The sequence below is a fragment of the Octopus bimaculoides genome, chromosome 5 (assembly GCF_046866305.1).
Source record: "Octopus bimaculoides isolate indiv1 chromosome 5, ASM4686630v1, whole genome shotgun sequence".
NCBI classification, from domain to species: domain Eukaryota; kingdom Metazoa; phylum Mollusca; class Cephalopoda; order Octopoda; family Octopodidae; genus Octopus; species Octopus bimaculoides.
In genome coordinates, this window is record NC_142932.1 from 111,027,194 (window position 1) to 111,048,130 (window position 20,937).

General features: G+C 37.0%; 1 protein-coding gene across 3 annotated transcripts in view; it reads left to right on the forward strand.

Moving 5' to 3' along the window:
- The first annotated feature begins 2,558 nt into the window (after positions 1–2,558).
- LOC106874506 (nuclear transcription factor Y subunit alpha) overlaps positions 2,559–20,937 on the forward strand; it is a 28,011-nt gene continuing 9,632 nt past the window's right edge. The window contains exons 1-4 of one of the 3 annotated variants that reach the window (XM_052968170.2): positions 2,559–2,700; positions 15,739–15,832; positions 17,740–17,979; positions 19,649–19,804. In XM_052968170.2, coding sequence (XP_052824130.2) covers positions 17,779–17,979; positions 19,649–19,804 — 357 coding nt within the window. In that variant the 5' untranslated portion in view covers positions 2,559–2,700; positions 15,739–15,832; positions 17,740–17,778. Of the gene's footprint in view, positions 2,701–7,633; positions 7,792–15,738; positions 15,833–17,739; positions 17,980–19,648; positions 19,805–20,937 lie in introns of those variants that run through there. The other 2 variants (XM_014922254.3, XM_014922255.3) reach the window with 2 other exon arrangements.

The window sequence follows — 20,937 nt, forward strand, 5'->3', positions numbered from 1 at the left end:
CTGGGTGTAAATTCGTGTGTTGAAACAAATCTTGTTGTATCTTGGGTGGGCCAGTGTGCCAATTAATAATAACACACGCACAGGTCGTTTAATGATCGTTTAGTTACTTGGTTAGATATTTGACCAATTGACTAATAATAAAGAAGTGGAATTGAACCTATGCGTGTGTTATTATTAATGGTGTAATAAAGGCAGCGAGCTGGCATGAATCATGCCGACGAAATGCTTAGCGGTATTTCACTCGTCTTTACGTTCTGAGTTCAAATTCCGCTAAGGTCGACTTTGCCTTTCATCCTTTCGGAGTCGATAAAATAAGTACTAGATGAGTGCTGGGATCGATGTAATCGACTTGGCCCCTCTCCCGAAATTGCTGGCCTTGTGCCAGAATTTGAAATCATTATTATTGGCGAAATAACTCTCTCAAGACAGCAAAATTTAGCATTAGAAAATGTAACAATTACAAAATTAAAACTGCAAATTCTTAATTTCATTTACTAATTGATAGCTAAACGACAGGTATCCTTGATGTGATGTAGGTGAGGTAGAAGTTATTAATTGGTTAGTAGCGATATGGTGCTCTACTGGTCCTTCCCTCCCACTCGGAGAAATCTGACGAGACTGAGAAAAAGAGCCGGTACTCCGTCGGTTACGATTTGAGTGTCCCAGTTGATCCGATCAACAGAAGAGCCGGCTTATAAAATTAACGTGAAAGTGGCTGAGCACTCCACAGACCCGCGTACTCTTAGTTCTCGTGGTGATTCAGCATGACACAGAATGTGACAAGGCTGACCCATGTTTTGCCAGCTGAGTTAACAGGAACAACGTGAAATAAAACGTCTTGCTCGAGGGCACAACGCGCCGCGGGTATCGAACTCACGACCTTACGTGCGTGAGCCGAATACCCTAACCACTAAGCCACGTACCATCACTGGCGTGATTGAGAAACTAAGTCAACAGCAGGTTGCTTATCAATGTCATCAGCAGGTCTAGCAGCTGGAAAAGGGTTAGGACGAATTGGCTTGAACAATGAATTGAGTTTCAGTTGTATACCTTGCAGATATTGTTTCAAAGTAATGAGTTTCCTTAAGGGTCTACAATGCTGATAATCTTACTGAACATCAGTTCCTGTTGACAAATCAAGGAACAGAGTGAAGTTACCAAAGGATTCTCATACAACAAAGTTTGGATTTCTTGGGTAATAGTTCGTCGCCTTCATCATTGTTTCCCAACTTGGGGCCATAGTAAAGGTCATTGGGGCCGAAAAGTTTAGGACGTGGGGGCACATAACTACCACTATGTTTCTTTCAAAAATGTTCTATTACTCTCTGAAACCCTTTAAAATTTACTTACGAATCATACATACAAACACACACACAATGTATTTTCTATATCTTAAGTTTCTTTGACAAAAAGGAAAGGAAGGATTCATTTGACATTTTGATAATAATTTATCATTGACGTACAAAATATTAAGTTGGCCTTAGAAAGTCTGGTATGAATTAAATATGCTACTGCTTTGAAGTTCGTATATGTAGTGACAATCTCTAAGAGTAATTGTATTCATCGCTGTGTTGAAATTTGAAACAATATTGTAATGTTTTTGTATAGTACCACATGGTTCTGGGTTCAGTCCCACTGCGTGACACCTTGGGCAAGTGTCTTCTACTATAGCCTCGGGCCAACCAAAGCCTTATGAGTGGATTTGGTAGACGGAAACTGAAAGAAGCCCGTCGTATGTGTGTGTGTGTGTGTGTGTGTGTGTGTGTATGTGTGTGTCTGTGTCTGTGCGTGTGTGTCTGTGTCTGTCCTCCTAGCATTGCTTGACAACTGATGCGGGTGTGTTTATGTCCCCGTCACTTACCGGTTCAGCAAAAAGAGACCGATAGAATAAGTACTAGGCTTACAAAGAATAAGTCCCGGGTCGATTTTCTCGACTAAAGGCGGTGCTCCAGCATGGCCGCGGTTAAATGACTGAAACAAGTAAAAGAGTAAACAGCTTCGAAAAGAAATCCTAACTGCAAAATATGTCATATTCTACCGTTCTGATATATTTGAAAAGCTAAATTTGCTGAACAAACAGCAACAAGATAAAAATATAAATCATTTAATTTAAAGAGAGATTACTACTGCTTTCTTTGAAAAATTTAATCTATTCAGCGTAAATATTAGTCGTAAGGAGTCGATGTACTTTCAAACCTTTGTCACGACTGAGGAGAAGCTGCAATAAGATGATTATTTAGTGTACACTGAACATTTGAAAAAATTGTACAATGATATGGATATTAGGTTCCAGTATCTCCTGGAAATGAACATTCCAAGTTACGTGGTAGATCCATCTGGTACAAAAGCACCTGTTGTTGGTGCTAGACTAAACGAAAGTCTTGCTGAATCACACAGTGATAAAACTGCTCAAGCTGAATTTAATCATGGGCTCGATAACTTATGGGCAAGTAGTGAAAATGCTGTGAAATTCCTATTGGTTTGGCAGGAATAGAATTATATTTCATTGCCTTTCCTACTTCTTTCGTAGCTGAGTCAGACTTTAGCCGTGTATCTTTCCGACTGTTAAAATCTTGCAGTCGCGTAGAAATTTTAAGTAGAGATGATCTTCATTTGTAAGTAACAAGCACAGACTTCATTTTGAAAAACTTGCGAAACTGCATCAACCACAAGGATCTCGCCAAATAAATATTGTAATAGGTAATATTATACGTCTTTTTTATATATATATAAAACACTTATATTTATTTTTGTGTTCAAAAAGTAATCATTCTTTGGAAGTTATAAATTTTCTTGGTGTCAACTAAAGTTTTTGTTATGCGTGTTAATCAGAAAAATAATGTATGATTAGAAATAGGTGTTTTGTTGAACTCACAAAATATCTTTATATAGAATAATATAAAATAAATGTGCAATTAACAGGCATTGTTATTCTTATAGAGTTTATTACATTATTAATTTTAAAAATCACCTTTGAAAAATTGTTTAATGTTTCTTATAAATATTTTGCTCAAAAATTTTCATTACAAATTATCAATTTTTAAATATCTTTAGAAATAAATTTCCGATGAATTAATAAATTTAAAGCAATATTTAAAATTATTTGATTGATTTTACAAATTTTATTTTTACTAAATGTTTTTAATTTTCTTTCAAAAGTGACACGTTTTTTTCATATACCATTCATTACAAAATTTAGATACTTTTTTCGCTATTAATGTCACAAAAAAATTAAAAATTCTAGGAGAGAGACATAAATAAAAAAAGAATTGGGATTGACTGGCGTTCGTCACCCTCGCTGTTCCAAACGAGAACTTCAATCACTATTTCTTTTATGAACACTCAGAATCTATAATCATTCGTTGTGTTTTCTAGTCAGTTTCTGACCATGTCTTTTTTGTTGTTTTTTTTTTACCTTTTGACAATGAAAATTCATCGCTTTGAATCTTTCCCAATCGTATTTTGTCTCTTCATTGTACAGACGTTTCTTCTAAGCATTGTCGAGAGTAAAAGTCTTCAGTGACTCCTAAGAAATTACTGAATTAAATATTATATGTTTAAGGATGTAATTCTTGATACCATTGAGAGTGCTTTACCTTTGTGTATCTTTCCTAAGATCTTGCTCCTCTGCTACCACGAGAACTTCATCTGAAATATCTTACTTGGTGTAAGCCACAATTATACCTTGATTTATTGACTGGATCATGCAGGTAACACTTAGTGGTGAGAACATGCACCCTATTTTACCATCGTTACTGGAGGGCTGGTGGTTACCTGAGTGAACAGGTTCATTTTTATGGTGATTTCACCTCATCGGCAAGCTGTTTGAAGATATCCTCCTGCTACTTACGTGCTTCATGAATGAAATGCGAGAAAAAGTACTCATGAACCATGATTAATGAAATGGTAATAATGCCCTGGTAGCTGGTGCATTATGCTTCAAAACTTGTAGATACGTAACTTCTTTAAGACTGCCAGCTAAAGGGCGCATACCATCGATGTTCGTACAGTACAACACCGAAATACATTCTTTGCTTAATTTAAGACGAGCTATGAAGGTTTCATTCTTGAAAGCTTGGGTATTCCTTGGCAGTAACCGCAAATAATCCCATTTCCAGTCCGTTATACATTTGCGGGATAAAGTAATCCAATTCCTTCCAAGATGTTTCGATTTATTCGTTTCGGTGCACTACATGCTTTGCCATTTATAATTTTATTAATCATTCTGTCAAGAATTCTAAATCGCCATAAATAATCTTCACTGGCTTCAAAATTGTTGAAGCTCATATGGCTCGCTAGGCAGTAACACTTGGAATTTCTAGTCTACAGATTGTTACCACAGGATTCTTGATGGATAACTCTCTTTGTTATTGCCACCTTAAATCTGTATCTTTTGCAAATCCCTTATATTTCCTTCCACCAACAGAGAATGATTTATAATTTATTCTTTAATGCGTTTCAGCTATGCAGCTGCAGATAAGCCGGTTGCATCAATATATTTCAAAGTTAAACAGTTGATTTTTAGTCCAACGTTTGCTTGTTAACATGATACTCTTCACAGACTCTTGTCACCGAAGAACCAATCTCTAATTTCTATAAATTCCAGTTTCTGGTTCGCCAATATAATCATATGCTTCTTTGGATTATTATTCTCCCCTGAAGCCATGACGTAAAATGCAAAGCTAAAAGATGTCGAATCAGAGAAATAGATATTCTTTTCTACTCTAGGCACAAGGCCCGAAATTAATTTTTTTTTGTGTGTGTGTGTGTGGGGGGGGGGGGTAGTCGATTAGATCGATCCCAGTACGCAACTGGTTCTTAATTTATCGACCCCGAAAGGATGAAAGGCAAAGTCGACCTCAGCGGAATTTGAACTCAGAACGTAAGGACAGACGAAATACCACTAAACATTTCGCCCGACGTGCTAATGTTTCTGCCAGAGAAATAGATATTATGTTGCATATGAGGTGCTATGGTATTGAGTCTACATGTCTGATGTAAGCAATATTTTAAAAATAAGCATACAAACTTGAAGCTATTCATGAGGACATACTAATAGATTTGAAAACTATTTTCGATCAGTTTATATCATGATACCAATTATTATAAAGAAAATCGGATCCACTGAATAAAACTTCAACGATTTATGCATATTTCTCATCTGGGATACATAGCGTGTTTAGAGGGGAGTGTGAAAGCGAATAAGAAAATATGACTCTTGCATGAATTACAGCTTGAATACAGATAGAAGGAAGTAAGGAGAAGAGGGATATATGAATTCGAATAGTTGGCAAATTAAAAGGCTAATCAGTTAGAAGGGAATGAGGAATACTGGAAAGAAATTATATGTATCTTAGTGAGCAATGTAAAAGCGAGTAAGAAATATGTGAAATGTCGCTCGCATTCGGTCCTTATATTCATCACTCAGCCATTATCTTGTCATCCATTTAGTGCATATCATGATACACCTAGCTGTAGTGTATGCAGTGTTATCTCAAAACAATAGTCACAATATTTCATAACAGAGGACATAAAATTTAGTTTCCTTATAATTTGTAGCAGATTTATACTGTGATTCGAACTTGGAAGTTTTTAGTTTCCAAACACGGAAGTTGTAATCGGTATTTTGTCACGTCAGCAAAAAATCTGGCCAGTGGGTTTTCTACGAATTCATTTAATCTGGCCAAAACAACTCGCAGATGTGATAACGTCAAGAAAAGTCAAATCAATGATACTCAACAACTACACACCAAATTCTTCGACAAGCGAAAGCAAAAATTCTAACGACTTTAAAAATGGTTGACTGAAAATCAGTGAAGCTTTGATAATTCTAGGCACAGCTTATAAAAAGAGTAGTGAACATCAGACTGTGGAACACAGAGACAAACATGATCCGGTCAGCGGTTAGTGAGAAGCGAGCGGATGCCCGAAACAAGATGATGTTAGCAAGTAAAGATAATAGATGCTTAGAGATAATTAAGAGCAACGATGCATGCTTGCGAATGAAATTCCTTCTCTAACTGATACTTCCACCAAAAGGCCACCAGAACTTCTCTCAAGAAAATACTTTTGTCTGATTCTGCTATGATTGTCAGCAAAATATGAACGCTTCACTAGCTAACGACACCAGTGTATCAACATTAATCACGCACAGAAAAATTCTTACTTGCTATTATGAAATGAGACTTGTTTTACTTTCCTTTCTGTTTTTGTTTTTCTTTATTTTTCTGGGTTTTTTCTTTTTTTGCCCTATCGGACGAACGCGCCTGATTTTTCTTTCAATCACAATAAATATATGATTAAGTACTGACTTCAACAACTTGTCGCCTTTGGGTCATCATCATCATATCGTTTCAGACCCGTGATTATACTATAGAGTGAGCATGATATTATGATGAATTTACTATTTATGTTGGTATGCCGCGGTCACCTAGTACAACTAGAATATGCGCCCCTACACCTTCGGTACTCAAAGATGGTGACAGTCAGTCTCTTGCTGACAGCCACTCTGTTAACTCGGATATCGTCCGGTTTATCCGGTTTACCAAATATCTGACATAACGGGATGCGGTTTCATTTGCAATCTCGTACAGAAACCCTTTTCTTAAATACGTTTAATAATTGTTTCCCTATGTGTGTCAGTATGTCTGTGCGCCCGCGCGAGTGTCTAATTAGAGTCCTTAGATTAGATAGATAGATAGATAGATATACTTACATTTATTATTGTAATTATCATTGTTGTTATTGTTATTATTATATGTAATCGACTTCTACCCTCCCTGAATTTGCTGGCTTTGTGCCTAAATTTGAAACCATTGGGCGAAATGCTTCGCAGTATTTCGCCTGTCGCTACGTTCTGAGTTCAAATTCCGCCGAGGTCGACTTTGCCTTTCATCCTTTCGGGGTCGATAAATTGAGTACCAGTGAAACACTAGAGATTAATGTAATCGACTCATCCCCACCCCCAAAAATGGCTGCCCTTGTGGCAAAATTTGAAACCATTATTGTTGTTGCATGTCCTTTTATGTATCTTTATATTAACCCTTGTGGCCAATAAAAGAATAAATTATTATTATTACTATTAGATATAATTGAGCTACACAAGAAATTTCTAATTACATGATGGAAAATAACATATAAATGTTATTCATAAAAGCGCAGTTACTCTTCAAAATTATATTTTTTTCAAAATCCTTTAAGAAACTGCTTTTAATGAAATAGCCAGACTAGCATGAACGAAAAATGTGAATGGACTGCGAGGACCACCTCTCAAACATGAAACAAATAGCATAGGAGGGATGTATTGGTATATTTATTGCCAGACAGTATTTAAGTCACAGAGCTGGTAGATTGGGGCGGTGGTAGATCTTCGGAGATATGTAAGGGGGCGGTTATCAAAGTTATTCTATTACGAAACATCGCTGCTGTTTAATAATACTTCAGCTTATATAATTCTACCTACACTAACAAATAATCCATAAGCTTTAATCAATAACGTAAATAGAATATATTAAAAGGTAAATCTATTAATTAACTGCTTCAAAGTCCGTTTTAGATATAGAGAATATATGTTTGTGTAAGGAGCGGTCCCTGGCTAACGTCTATTAAAACTGTATGAAGCTATATGATTTGGTGTAAAGGGAATGTCGTCAGAGCGGCGGGAGGGAGTCCGTTCATTCAACAGCACCAATGGCGGAACAGCAGTGCTCGTGCATTAACTGATGATTCGTTGTCCATTGCCCGTTGATTTCCATAGCCAATCACCATGAATAAGTGTGAATTTAACCCAATGTAAGTCCTCAAATTATCTTTTTATTGATGCTACTTTAGTTAAGGTGATTTTCTGCCTCAATCAGTGAATTATAGATAAAAGGGGATGAACCTGAAATGAAAAATTAATAGAAAACACATCCTGTTTAAAAAAAAAAAAACATACATTAACAAAGCGGAGAAGCGAAAAAAAAAACTCTTGAGTGCTTCTTTATTTACTTATAACCGTATTGTTTTGGTGTTTGTTTTTGTGTTATTAATTCAGCCCTCTCTCTTAGTTCGGTTCTCTGATAACAAAGGAAGAACTTTCCGATTTTGAATTTATTAATTGGATATATCTATCTATTGTTTTAATTTGATTATTTTTCTCAATCATGGCCCATGTCTTGAATAGATGTTTCTATATCCTTGCATATCGATTCTTTATTCTACCGCTAGCTCTATGTAGACTACACCACACTCCAGAAATTAGCATCTCCTCCGATATCTATTTACATGTATCTACTAATTAGATATATAGTTTCTTTATGTAAACACAAGATCTCTGCAGTCATCCAGGAGAGTTTCGTGTAAATATGAATATTAACATCTTGAACTACTTTGAATATATTTATTCGAAACACTGAAATATTAATAAAGGCTGGTGTATGTTGCTTATAAACCAAGTTCATTGTCTTCAGCAGCTTCCTATCCACGCGAAGAGGGAACTTCCATGTTTGCAAAACTAACCTATATTCTTTAAATATATTTTTGATATTTGCATGTTTACTGTTCATATTTATTCTCGATTTTCTTTCTTCCGACTCACCGAAGTATTTGTTTACAGATTCATAAGATTCATAAGTAACGTGATGAGAATGATAGTCAAAGGAAAGTATGAGAGAACAAAGAGGATACTCTCTGAAGAAACTTGACCAAGAGGAGTGTAGTTTTTAATTTGGTTTGTTCTCTAAGAATGTTTTCACCTGACGAAAAAAACAAAAATTCTAATTCTTCTCCATGGGAATATATATATATATATATATATATATATATATATATATATATATATATATATATATATTGCCTGCATAATCTTTAATTTTTGGTTCCATTACTTTTTTAACTATATTCGCAGTGGGATCGAGGTGAGCCTCTCTGTTTATCCGACTTTGGAATTCGAGTTTGATTTCTCATCATTAAAGCTTTTAACACCTCTGATGCTGTCCCAGCACTTAAAGAAATATGACCATCTCCTTTCTATATCTCATAATCATTTTATTTCTTAATCGTGATCGATATCTGATATTTATCATAACACGTACCTGTCTGTTTCTATAACTCAAGTCGCAAAAAGATAATTCATCAGTTTGTAACAAGCATTAATGAACTTACGTAATATAAAATTACACAAAAAAAAAACTTTTTTTACAATTATCATATTCAGTCTTTCTCCAAGACTTAGATTTTTCTACCTACAGTGGTGAATGGGAAGCATGAATTGAAAAAAAAAATCAGAGGAAAGTGAAAACAATAAGTACAGGAAAAAATCCCTCTAAATATGAAAATATTCGTTAATTTTCACAGCATGAATAGCTCGTACCTGTATAAAAGTTTAACATTCGCTGGTGAGACTAATCAGGAAATATTAGATCTTCCGTTACGGTGCAGAAGAATCTTTATGCCAATACCATAATACAAATATGAATGTGTGGGAGGTTTATAAATTATTGCCTATACAAAAAACATTTTAAAAAGTGTTTGTATGTGTGTATGTTTATTTAAATATAAACACATGCATTTTTGTCGCATTTTAGCCTATTCTGGTCTAGCAAACCTATGATTCCCGACATTCCAGTCGTGACCATCACATATTTATTTCTAATAGAGTATATCTAAGAAGACAGTTTGGTTAAAAAGCACACATTAGTATTGATGCAGTAGTATATTATTATTGTATAAATAAAGGTCGAGCTGTTATACTATTCATTCAGAAACAGATTATGAAGTTCTTCATTATTTTTAACTTGTTTTCTTTCGGACAGTGTTTTACATTTAAGAATTTTTTGCTTTTTTTAAAGAGAAAGTATTGAGAGTGGAAAATGAAAGGAAGGATACATTGTAAATAATAACAACGATTATTCCAGTTTTATTGGGAATGTTCGTTAGATTGATATGTTTATGTTCGTAAACATCTTTTAGATAAGAGGATTCTTGCTGAGATGGGGAGAGACTGAATGAAATGAAATGTCAACACATCGTATTTGTCACTAGTCAAAACATCTCAATAAAACGTGGTGAGGTTCGTGTAATAAAGATGCGTGATGTTGTCTCTGCAATAGAACCTTCTCTCTCTCTCTCTCTCTCTCTCTCTCTCTCTCTCTCTCTCTCTCTCTCTCTCTCTCTCTCTCTCTCTCTCTCTCTCACACACACATATAAATGTGTATATATCTTTGACTTATTTCAGTCTTAGACTGCGGCCATGCTGGAGCATCGCATTGAAGAATTTTTAGTCAAAAGAATAAACCCCGGTACTCTTTGTTAAGTACTGGTACTTATTCGATATCTTTTGCCGAACCACTAAGTTACGTGGACGTAAACACATCTACACCAGTCGTCAAGCGGTGGAAGGGGACAAACACATTCACACACACACACACACACACACACACACACACACACACATATATATATATATATATATATATATATATATATATACATACATATATATATATATAAAAACCCACCCTCCACAGCGGAAGTGTTAATACTGCTCCCTTTACTGAAGAGGAATGGCCTAGAAGTGCCCTGTGCTGATGACTCATAAAAAGTACCCATGCCTGCACCTCGAAAAAGCACGCATGCTGGCCCCACGTAATTGCACCCATGCCAGCACCACCTAAAAGCACCCAGCGCCCTCTATAAAGTGGTTGGCATTAAGGTCTTCCAGCCATAGAAACCAATCCAAATCAGGCTTGGAACCTGGTGCAGCCCTCCTGCTTGCCAGCTCTGGTCAAACTGTCCAATCCATGCCAACATGGATAATTGATGTTAAAAGATGGTGATGATATATATGCATACACATATACTATGGGCTTCTTTCAGTTTTCATCTACCAAATCCCCTCACAAGGCTTTGGTCGGTCTGAGGTCATAGTAGAAGACACTTACCCGAGGTGTTACACGGTGGGATTGAACCCAGAACTGTGTTGTTGGTAAGCGAACTTCTTACCACATGGCCACTCCTGTGCCTATGTATGTATAATGGTTTTAAATTTTGGCTCAAGGCCAGCAATTTTGGGGGTGGGGATAAGATGAGAGGTAAAGTCGACCATGGCAAAATTTTAACTTGGAACTTAAAGAGTTGGAAGAAATGCTAAACATTTTGTCCAATGCACTAACAATTCTGTCTGCTCACCACCTTTGATAATAGTAATGAAAATACTCTTTTCTGCTCTAGGCATAAAGCCCAAAATTTTGGGGGAGGTGACCAGTCAATTAGATTGACCCCAGTATGCAACTGGTACTTAATTTATTGACCCTGAAAGGATGAAAGGCAAAGTCGACCTTGGTGGAATTTGAACTCAGAACATAACGACAGACGAAATACTGCTAGGCATTTCACCCAGCATGCTAATGTTTCTGCCAGCTCTCTGCCTTGATAGTAATGGTAATGAAAATAATATCTGATATATATGTCGATTGGTTGATTTCTCATCACACTTTATCTCATATAGGGAAGGGGAGAGAGAGTAAAAGAGAGAGATAGAGAAAATAAGCCTAAATAGTGCAGGATAAGTGCACATACTAGGCTTGATGGCAAGCAATGAATAAAAGAACATTACACACACACACACACACACACAGCTAGAGAGAAAGAATCAAGGACAGAGATGGAGGAGGAAGAGTGGGAGTAAGTAAACAACTAGTTGTGGAAGGCGTTATACTAAGGAGAAATTTGTTTCATATGAATTTATTTTAAGGCAGTGGTTCTCAACAGGGGTTCATATGGCCCTTTAGGGTCCATATAAGATTTTTTGGGGTCCTCACAACAAAATAGTAAATTGAGGATCCACAATAGTATTTTAAGTGCCCCTAAAAAGATTTTGCTTCAGATGTTTGTGGGCCTCACAGTGGTGAGGTGACTGAGTTCCTTTCAAGTGTTGGGCCTCATGGAGGCAAAGTGGCCAAGTTCCTTTCAAATGTTGGGCCTCACGGAGGCAATGGCCAAGATCTTTGGCATTATGTTGTGCTTGAAAAGAAAACTCATCAAGCTGAGCAAAATCGCAGTTGTGACAGACACCGGTGTTATGCAAATGGCACATAAAACACCCATTACACTCTCAGAGTGGTTGACATTAGGAAGGGCATCCAGCTGTACAAAACCATGCCCAATCAGATTGGAGCCTGGCACAGCCTTCCAGCGTGCCAGCCCAGTCGAACCATCAAACCCATACCAGCATGGACAACAGACGTTAAATGATGATGTAATTGAGTTGGTGTGTAGCTGAGCTGTATATGTATGTATGTGTAAATGTTTGTATGTTTGTGTCTCCTTGTCTTGAAATGGTGTGATAGTTGTAAATGAGTGTCACTCATTTCGAATATTATAAAGTAAAGTTAAGGGCCAGTTTCATGGCATATGAATTCCTCACCTGGATGTGATGCTGGTCCATCGCAGGATTACTCATTTTTGCCAACTGAGTGGACTGGAGCAATGTGAAATGAAGTGTTTTGCTCAAGAACACATGACGTTGCCCAGTTCAGGAATCGAAACCACAATCTTATGATCATGAGTCCAATACCCTAATTACTAAGCCATGTACCTCCACTTTCCAATATTCTGCAAGAACATGTCTGTCCATGGGGAAATATTCCCTTGCTTTAAAAACAGGTGAAGATTGGCAACAGGAAGAGCAATCCAGCTATAGAAAATCTGCCTCAATAAACTCTGTCCAATTCATGCAAGTATGGAAAAGTAGACATTAAAATGACAATGATGATGATATATATATATATATCTACTGATATATATATATATATCAGTAGATGCAGTATGGCCACAAGGTCCTGGGTTTGATCCATTGGTCATTTTTTTTATAGCCTTGGGTTAATCCTTATATATGAGTGAAATTGGGTATAGGGAAACTGTATAGAAGTCTGGCAGGTGGATTGTACCTCACATTCAAAAGATACGGCCTCGTCTTACACTGTATCACACTGATTCTCCCAACCACATGGTAAGTACCAGGCTTAGAAAAGAAAGAAAAAAGTACCGGGGTCCATTCATTTGACTACGAATTCTTCAAGGCAGTGTTCTAACATGGCTGCAGCCTAATTACTGAAGCAAGTTTTAAAAAAAATTTTTTTAAATGTCTGTGGAATGTTCAGTTGCTTACACATTAATTCAGGAGCAAATAATTCTGTTGATCATAGAACTGAATCCACATCACTGGATAATGGATATCCACCATGTGTGCATATATCTCTGGTGATTCCTATCACCAGATATATATGATTGCTTACACCCTGTCTCAATCTATCTCTCATGAAAAATGAAAGAATCATGTTGAAGTTATATTTGTTATTTTGCATACATTGCATGCCTTTCATACAAGGATGAAATTTTACTGTGTGTAGGAAGAAAGTAAAAGAATAATTTTGATTATAGAATAGTAATACATTCCAGAAAGTGTGGGCAGCAAGCTGGCAGAATCATTAGCATGCCAGACAGAATGCTTAGCAGCATTTTGTCCTTTCCATTCTGAGTTCAAATTCCACCAAAGTTAACTTTGCCTTTCATCTTTTTAGTGTCAATAAAATAAGCACCAGTTGAGCTCTAGCATTGATGTAATCGACTTATGGTCCTCCCCTGAAAGTGCTGGCTTTGTGCCAAAATTTGAAACCAACATATTCCAAGAAGTCATAATTCCATCATAACCTTTCTTGCTAAATCTAAACAGAAGGAAGTTCAGTGTCTCCATTGATGCTATGATGGATCTGAGGTAGCTGACATCCACAGCCTAAGCTTGTATAGTGATGATGGCTTGGCAATCTCATACTATATGAACACCCATATTTTAGATAGATTCAAAATAGTCATGATTCAGATATTGTTCATAGTAAGTGATCTTTTCCATTCATTATTGCTAAAGTAAGAAGGTGATGAACTGGCAGAATCGTTAGCATGCCGGGCAAAATGCTTAGCAGTATTTTGTCTGTCTTTGTGTTCTGAGTTCAAATTCCCTGAAGGTCGGCTTTGCCTAAGTACCAGTTGCGTACTGGGGTCAATTTAATTGACTGGCTCCCTCCCATCAAATTTCAGGTCTTGTGCCTATAGTAGAAAGGATTATTGCTAAAGTAAGAATTATTTTTTTCTATTCACTCAAGCTCTTTACCTTTGAGAAGATACATCTATGTATTGAAACAGTTACACTGTTGTCAGAAATCACCTTGCTACTGAAAGAAATATTGACTCTACATATGTACTATACTGAATACTTTGTTAAGTAATAGTCTACTTGATTTCAGTTTAAAATTTAATATCATTGTCATCATTCAACATCCATGTTCCATTCTGACATGGAACATATACACATATGCATACACATATGTGTGTGTGCATCAGTACATGTGTGTACATATCTACATATAGATATATGTTTGGGTTTGATAAAATAAGTTTCAGTTGAATACTGGGTCAATGTAATCGGCTAATCCCCTCCCCCAGGAATTGCTGGCCTTGTGCCAAAATTTGAAATATACCTGCCTAACTGCAGCACTCTATTGCTGTAAGTAAATGAGAGCAGAATTGTATATTTCATCATCATCTTTTTTATATATCTAATATGAGTTATCAGTTTCACTATCCTGAACTACTTCACTTAATATTCATCCTTCAATCTTAATATTGTCTCTCTCCATTCACATTTTGCATTGATCACCCTTTCTGTGCTTGCAAATTATCTCTCCTTCTTCACCACTACATATCTCTCCCTCTCCCCATGCACTACATCTGCCTTTCCCCTTACACTCTTGCAACCTATCCACCTATGTAGCATTTCCATTTCTTTCATCTTTCCTTCATGTACTGTATTATTAGTATCTTGCTGCTCTTCACCATTTTCTTAAACTGCCAGTCATCACCTACTCTCACCTATATCCTCCCAACTATTGTATCATTGATCACTCCTTCCAACCTTGTTCACCACCCCTCAATCCTACACAATCCCTATAATCATCACTTACTCTTCCCTACCTTTCCTCCTGCAACATACCACCCTCATCTATTCACTTGGCCTATGTATAAGGGACTTCATTGAACCATTCATGTCTCTATATAATTCCTTCTCTAGTGCATCTCTTTTTACTCTCTTTGCTCTTCTCTATGACCAGCCATCACACTCTCCCCCACCAACTTACTTAGCCCCACTACACTTGTGTCCCCTCATCTAATCTTTATCTTATCCTCTCACCCACTTTAGCTTTGTCCACCTCTGTTCTTGCCAATGACTCCCTACTTGACAACTCCGCTTCAAATTACCTTTTACTAATGACTACATACTACTGCTTCTTTCTTTCACCCAGCAGTTAACCAGGCCCTTCCGACATCATCATCATCATCATCTCTCTCTCTCTCTCTCCCCAAGATTATAGAGTACTCTCAGCACTTACTAGCTCTATTCACCCACACCTAGCTTCACTGATGGCATTGTTCCATCCTGTTTCCTCCCTAATGTATATTTTTTAGCTCTGAGTACTCCCTACATTGTATTGTGTACAAGGCACTAAATCCACACAAAGCTTTGGTCAGCCCAGGGCTTATAGTAAAAGGCACTTGCCCAAAATACTATTCACTGAGACTGAACAAGATTTTGAACAAGTGTAAGATTTTTATCTGAAATATTTGACATAATTAAATTCAAGGATCAAATTAGCTATTACTTTAACATATATGTATCATCTTTTTTTTTTCAATTTTCTACAGATTACTCAAAAAGTCTTCAGTAAAATCGCAAATCACAAAATGAAGACAAAACGGTATTTGGAAAATTATCAATATTGTCAATTTTGTACAATTGGTAAGTGCATTTAACCATTTTTTTCAATTTCAGAACACTTTTTCTCATATTTTGTACAGTGTGTGTATTATAGCATTTCTTATTTCCCCTCCAAACAAATATTGGGTCTTTCTGTTAAACCAGCATATTTTATGTAGTTATCCCCCTTTGCAGTTATCCCCCTTTGAAAGTTTTGCTATGGCATTGAATAGTGTAATGTGAAAACTGTTTTCCCATAGACTTCCATGTTGTAAATTTGTAACCATTTCTATGCATGAAAATACCCAATACCCCCTGACTGGCTCCTGTGTCGGTGGCACGTAAAAAGCACCACCCGAACGTGATCGTTGCAAGCCCCCCCCCCTTACTAGCTCCTGTGTCAGTGGCATGTAAAAAGCACTCACTATACTCTCAGAGCGGTTGGCATTAAGAAGGGCATTAAGTTGTAGAAACTCTGCCCGACCAGATTGGACCCTGGTGCAGCCGCTGGCTCTCCAGACTTCAGTCAAACCGTCCAACCCATGCCAGCATGGAAAACAGACGTTAATCGATGATGATGATGAAACATTACACCTTTGTCATCACCGTTTTACATCCACTTTTCCATATTGCATGTGTTGGACAACTCAGTTTTCCATACTGGTGTGAGTGGAACAACCCATCCTATCTCTGCCCAGTCATTAACTTACCTCACCTATTATTCATTCACTCAAGCTCTTTACATCTCTGTTGTCTGAGGTCTGGCAATTGTACGTAAGATTTTGCTTCACTAAAAAGGTTTGATAAGACCAAAACAAGTCTAGACCTGTCACTGTAATTGCCAAAGATCAGACTCAGTCTCTACTTCATTTCCTCCTTCAGTGTTTAATTTATTTATATTTTGCAGTTGCCACCCCTGTTTTCTTGACCAGAATAATGTTGAATTAATTATTAAACTAATGTTTTTTTTTTTTGTCCTCGTTCCAGGAATAATTTTAATCAATTAGAATTTTAGTGTTCTCTATATTATGTTGGCACCCACTTAACCTTGAAGGCATGTGGCTTAGCAGTTAGTGTGTTGGACTTATGATCATAAGATTCATCATTATCATCATCATCATTTAACGTCCGTTTTCCATGCTGGCATGGGTTGGACAGTTTGACTGAGGTCTGGAGAGCTGACAGCTGTGCCAGGCTCCAAACTGATCTGGCAATGTTTCTACAGCTGGATACCTTTCCTAACGCCAACCACTCCGAGAGTGTAGTGGGTGCTGTTTTATGTGTGGTTTCAATTCCTGGACCAGGCAACATGTCGCGTTCTTGGTCAAAACACTTCATTTCATGTTGCTCCAGTCCACTCGTTTGGCAAAAATGAGTAACCCTGTAATAGACCGGCGTCCTGTCCAGGTGGGGAATATATACACCCTGGAAACTGGGAAACTGGCCCATGAGTCTATATGACTCAGGAAGGGACTTTGCTACTCACTTAACTAGCTTACAAAAACACCCACGATAGTCAAGGGATTACTGTACACACACGCGCACACACACACACACACACACGCTTCCCCGGAGTTTCTATCTACCAAATAATACATGTGCAAGGCATTGGTTGGCCTCGGGCTATAGTAGATGGCTCTTGCTCAAGGTGCTGCACAGTTGGACTGAACTCAAGACCACATGGCTGTAAAGCAAACCTCTTAACCACACAGCCATATAAAATTACACTTTGATTTTTCTGATTATACAATTGTCTGTTAATTCACCTTAGCAAAACTGATTGCATCAAGATGTAAATTTTGTTGGTTATGTTCTTTTATTTATAATCTCTGAACACTCCTGTTCAAACTAAATATTTTTTAGAAGACTATTCTGCTTCTTAACTACAAAACAATTCAACTCAACGACTGAGTCTCTCTCTAATGAAATACTTTTGTTGGCTTTTTCAGTCATTTCAGGAAGGATGACACGTAAATCAGCTGAGTAAAATGGAGCAGTGTCAGTTGACCACAAACTTACTCAATGCAGCAGCAGCTGCTACTGGCTGCGATGTTGTTGATGCTTCTCAACAACAACAGATCCAGCTTCTCGCAAATCAATCTCTTCTATCCGCCCAACCTCAACAGCTAACTTTTGTTCAAAATGTTCCTAGTGGTGCCGTCCAGCTTCAACAAGCCATGCAACCTCAGGTGAGTTTATGTTCACAAAATTTATCATTACATGTATATTACCTGAATTCAACTCTTATTCCCATGGATCCTGTCTCCCTTCATTCAATGTCAGATTTTAAACTCTTTGTCTCCTCTGAGTACTTTTGATGTGTACATATTGTATTACATGTAATTTTTTATGTATCCTTGCCTATAACATATCACTAATATTCTCTGTACATATTTTAACTGGATTAATATTTACCATCATTGTCACCAATAATATTATTTTTATATCTTTTACCTGAATGAACTTAGAATATTGTTTTGACCCATCAAACCAAGTGAGATCGTAGTTGTGGCCAATGCCAGTGTTGTGTGACTTGCATGTAAAAAGCACCCTTCAAACATTGCGCGATATACTGTGCTTGAGAAAACCTGCCAAGCCAAGTGAAATCATAGTCGTACTTGATGCCAGTGCTGTCTGACTGGCACCCATGCCAATGACACATAAAAAGCACCATCCAAGCATTGGGCTTCATGAAGGCAGTGACAGGTGACGGAGACCTTTGGTGATAAACTATGCTTTTGAACACCTGTCAAGCCAAGTAAGATTGTAGTCATGGCCGATGCTGGTGTCATGTCAATGGCACTCATGCCAGTGGCACGTAAAAAATACCCACTACACTCTAGGAGTGGTCAGCATTAGGAAGGGAATCCAGCCATAGAAACCATGCCAAATCAGACTGGAATTTGGTGTAGCTCCCTGGTTTACCAGTTTTCAGTCTAACTACCCAGCCCATGCAAGCATGGAAAGCAGACATTAAATGACAATGATAATAAAGGAAGCATTTTTTTTCTAACTCAGTGTTAATTCAAACTGAATCTCTTATTAGCTCTCCCACAGTAAACACCAGTATGGGATTCCTTCACATTGGAATAAGATGATTAGGTGCAGCTGTTAGGACACTGGCTATATGGCACAGCTGACTGGACATTCAACCTGTTTTGGCAACTGTACATTTTAATGCTAGCAGCAAAAACACACACTTACACTCATGAAGAAAATATACATATACAGATAGAGAAAGTGAAAGAGAATTACAAATACATACAAACGTAAGCAGATGCTCACAGACATAAACAGAGAGAGAAAACAAGAGAACCATTTGTCAAATCAGCAGTGCTAAAGAGGCAGTGCCAAAATCTCTCCTACCTCACTCATGTATATAATTCTTGAGAATCAAAGAGACTATTCAGTCTGTATTACAAGATTTAATATGACAAAAACCTGATGTAAAGGTTACTGTGAGGAGATAAAATATTTTACATTTCAAATTTAACCTTTGATTAAAGTCTGTACTTGAAACATTTAATATTTCATGTTCTCATGGCAACATAACATTCCTATTTTGTTTCCTTCTCTCTCCTGTCCCTTCCAAATTACTACTGGTGAATTTTTATTTATTGTATCCAACATCGATTAACCAAATACATGTTTCATAAAAACAAAACTAGTGTTCACAGCATTAGCAAATCATTTCAATGTTGGTTTCTAATATTGGTACAAGGTTACATATTGTGGTGAAGGATGATTTAACAATACATTTTTTACTGTAGTTGTCATTTTAAATAAAACTATTTGTTCTTCTTAAATTTACATAATGAATTAATATTAATTTTCTCTCATATATTTATTTTTATTTAGATGATTCAGTTAAACCAGGGTGCTTTAGTAAATGCCCCTAATCAACAACTTATGTTCCAAGCTCTACCTCAAGCAGCCAACACACAAACAATCCCCATACAAACTGTACAAGGAGGACAACACCCAGCAATTGCTTCAGCACAAACATTGCAGGCGGTGAGCAAACATTTCATAATTTCTGTGAAATTATGCTCTCTCTTGTATACCTTTACTCCTGAAACTTATTCCTACAAGTTTTGCAGTATTAGCAATGTCAGCATGCAACAAAAATAATCAAACTGCAGCATGTATGGCTGATATATTTACCTTATATTGCAAATTGAATTATGTACAAACCTGACCATCATCATCATCATCGTTTAACATCCGCTTTCCATGCTAGCATGGGTTGGACAATTTGACTGAGGACTGGTAAGCCAGATGGCTACACCAGGCTCCAATCTGATTTGGCAGTTTCTACAGCTGGATGCCCTTCCTAACGCCAACCACTCCAAGAGTGTAGTGGGTGCTTTTACGTGCCACCCAGCATGAAGGCCAGTCAGGAGGTACTGGCAATGGCCACGCTCAAAATGGTGTATTTTATGTGCCACCTGCACAGGAGCCAGTCCAGCGGCACTGGCAACGATCTCGCTCGAATGTCTTTTCACATGCCAGGAAGGCGACGTTGGTAACGATCATGCTCAAATGGTGCTATTTACGTGCCACCGGCACGGGAAACAGACAGCTGGTGCTCTGCATTAGTATTCCACCTCTGCTGGAAAAATTGTATAATTATAAAATATTCACTCAAAGAACTGTATTAATTAGATTTTTTAATGTTTTGCATTTGGTGAACAATAGCATTATTTATTATAAATTTCCAATTAGCCAATAAATGTGAACAATAGCATCATTTGGTTACAGGTTTCCAACAGGCTAATTACTGGTTCACTGCATTTCTAACAGCAAGAGTAACAAGAGGTGTCAATGTCACAGCACAATGCAAATACTTCAAGGGACTGCATTCATGAACAGTTTTTAAGATTTTCTCATAATATATTTTGACAATACAAATATCAGTATGTTTATGTATGTATGACTGTGTGCTTGTTGCCATGCACTGACTTTGTTTCAATTAATTTTGAAAATGATGATGATTTAGTAAAATAACTTTGTTGTTATTAAGCTGGTGTTTAGAACATAAATTAACGTGAAATTATGAAGGAAGATTTTAGATCACTTTAAAACAGAATTTGTTACATGGAAACAAGGGTGGTTTAGGGATCATTTTCTGAACAATCTTTAACTGT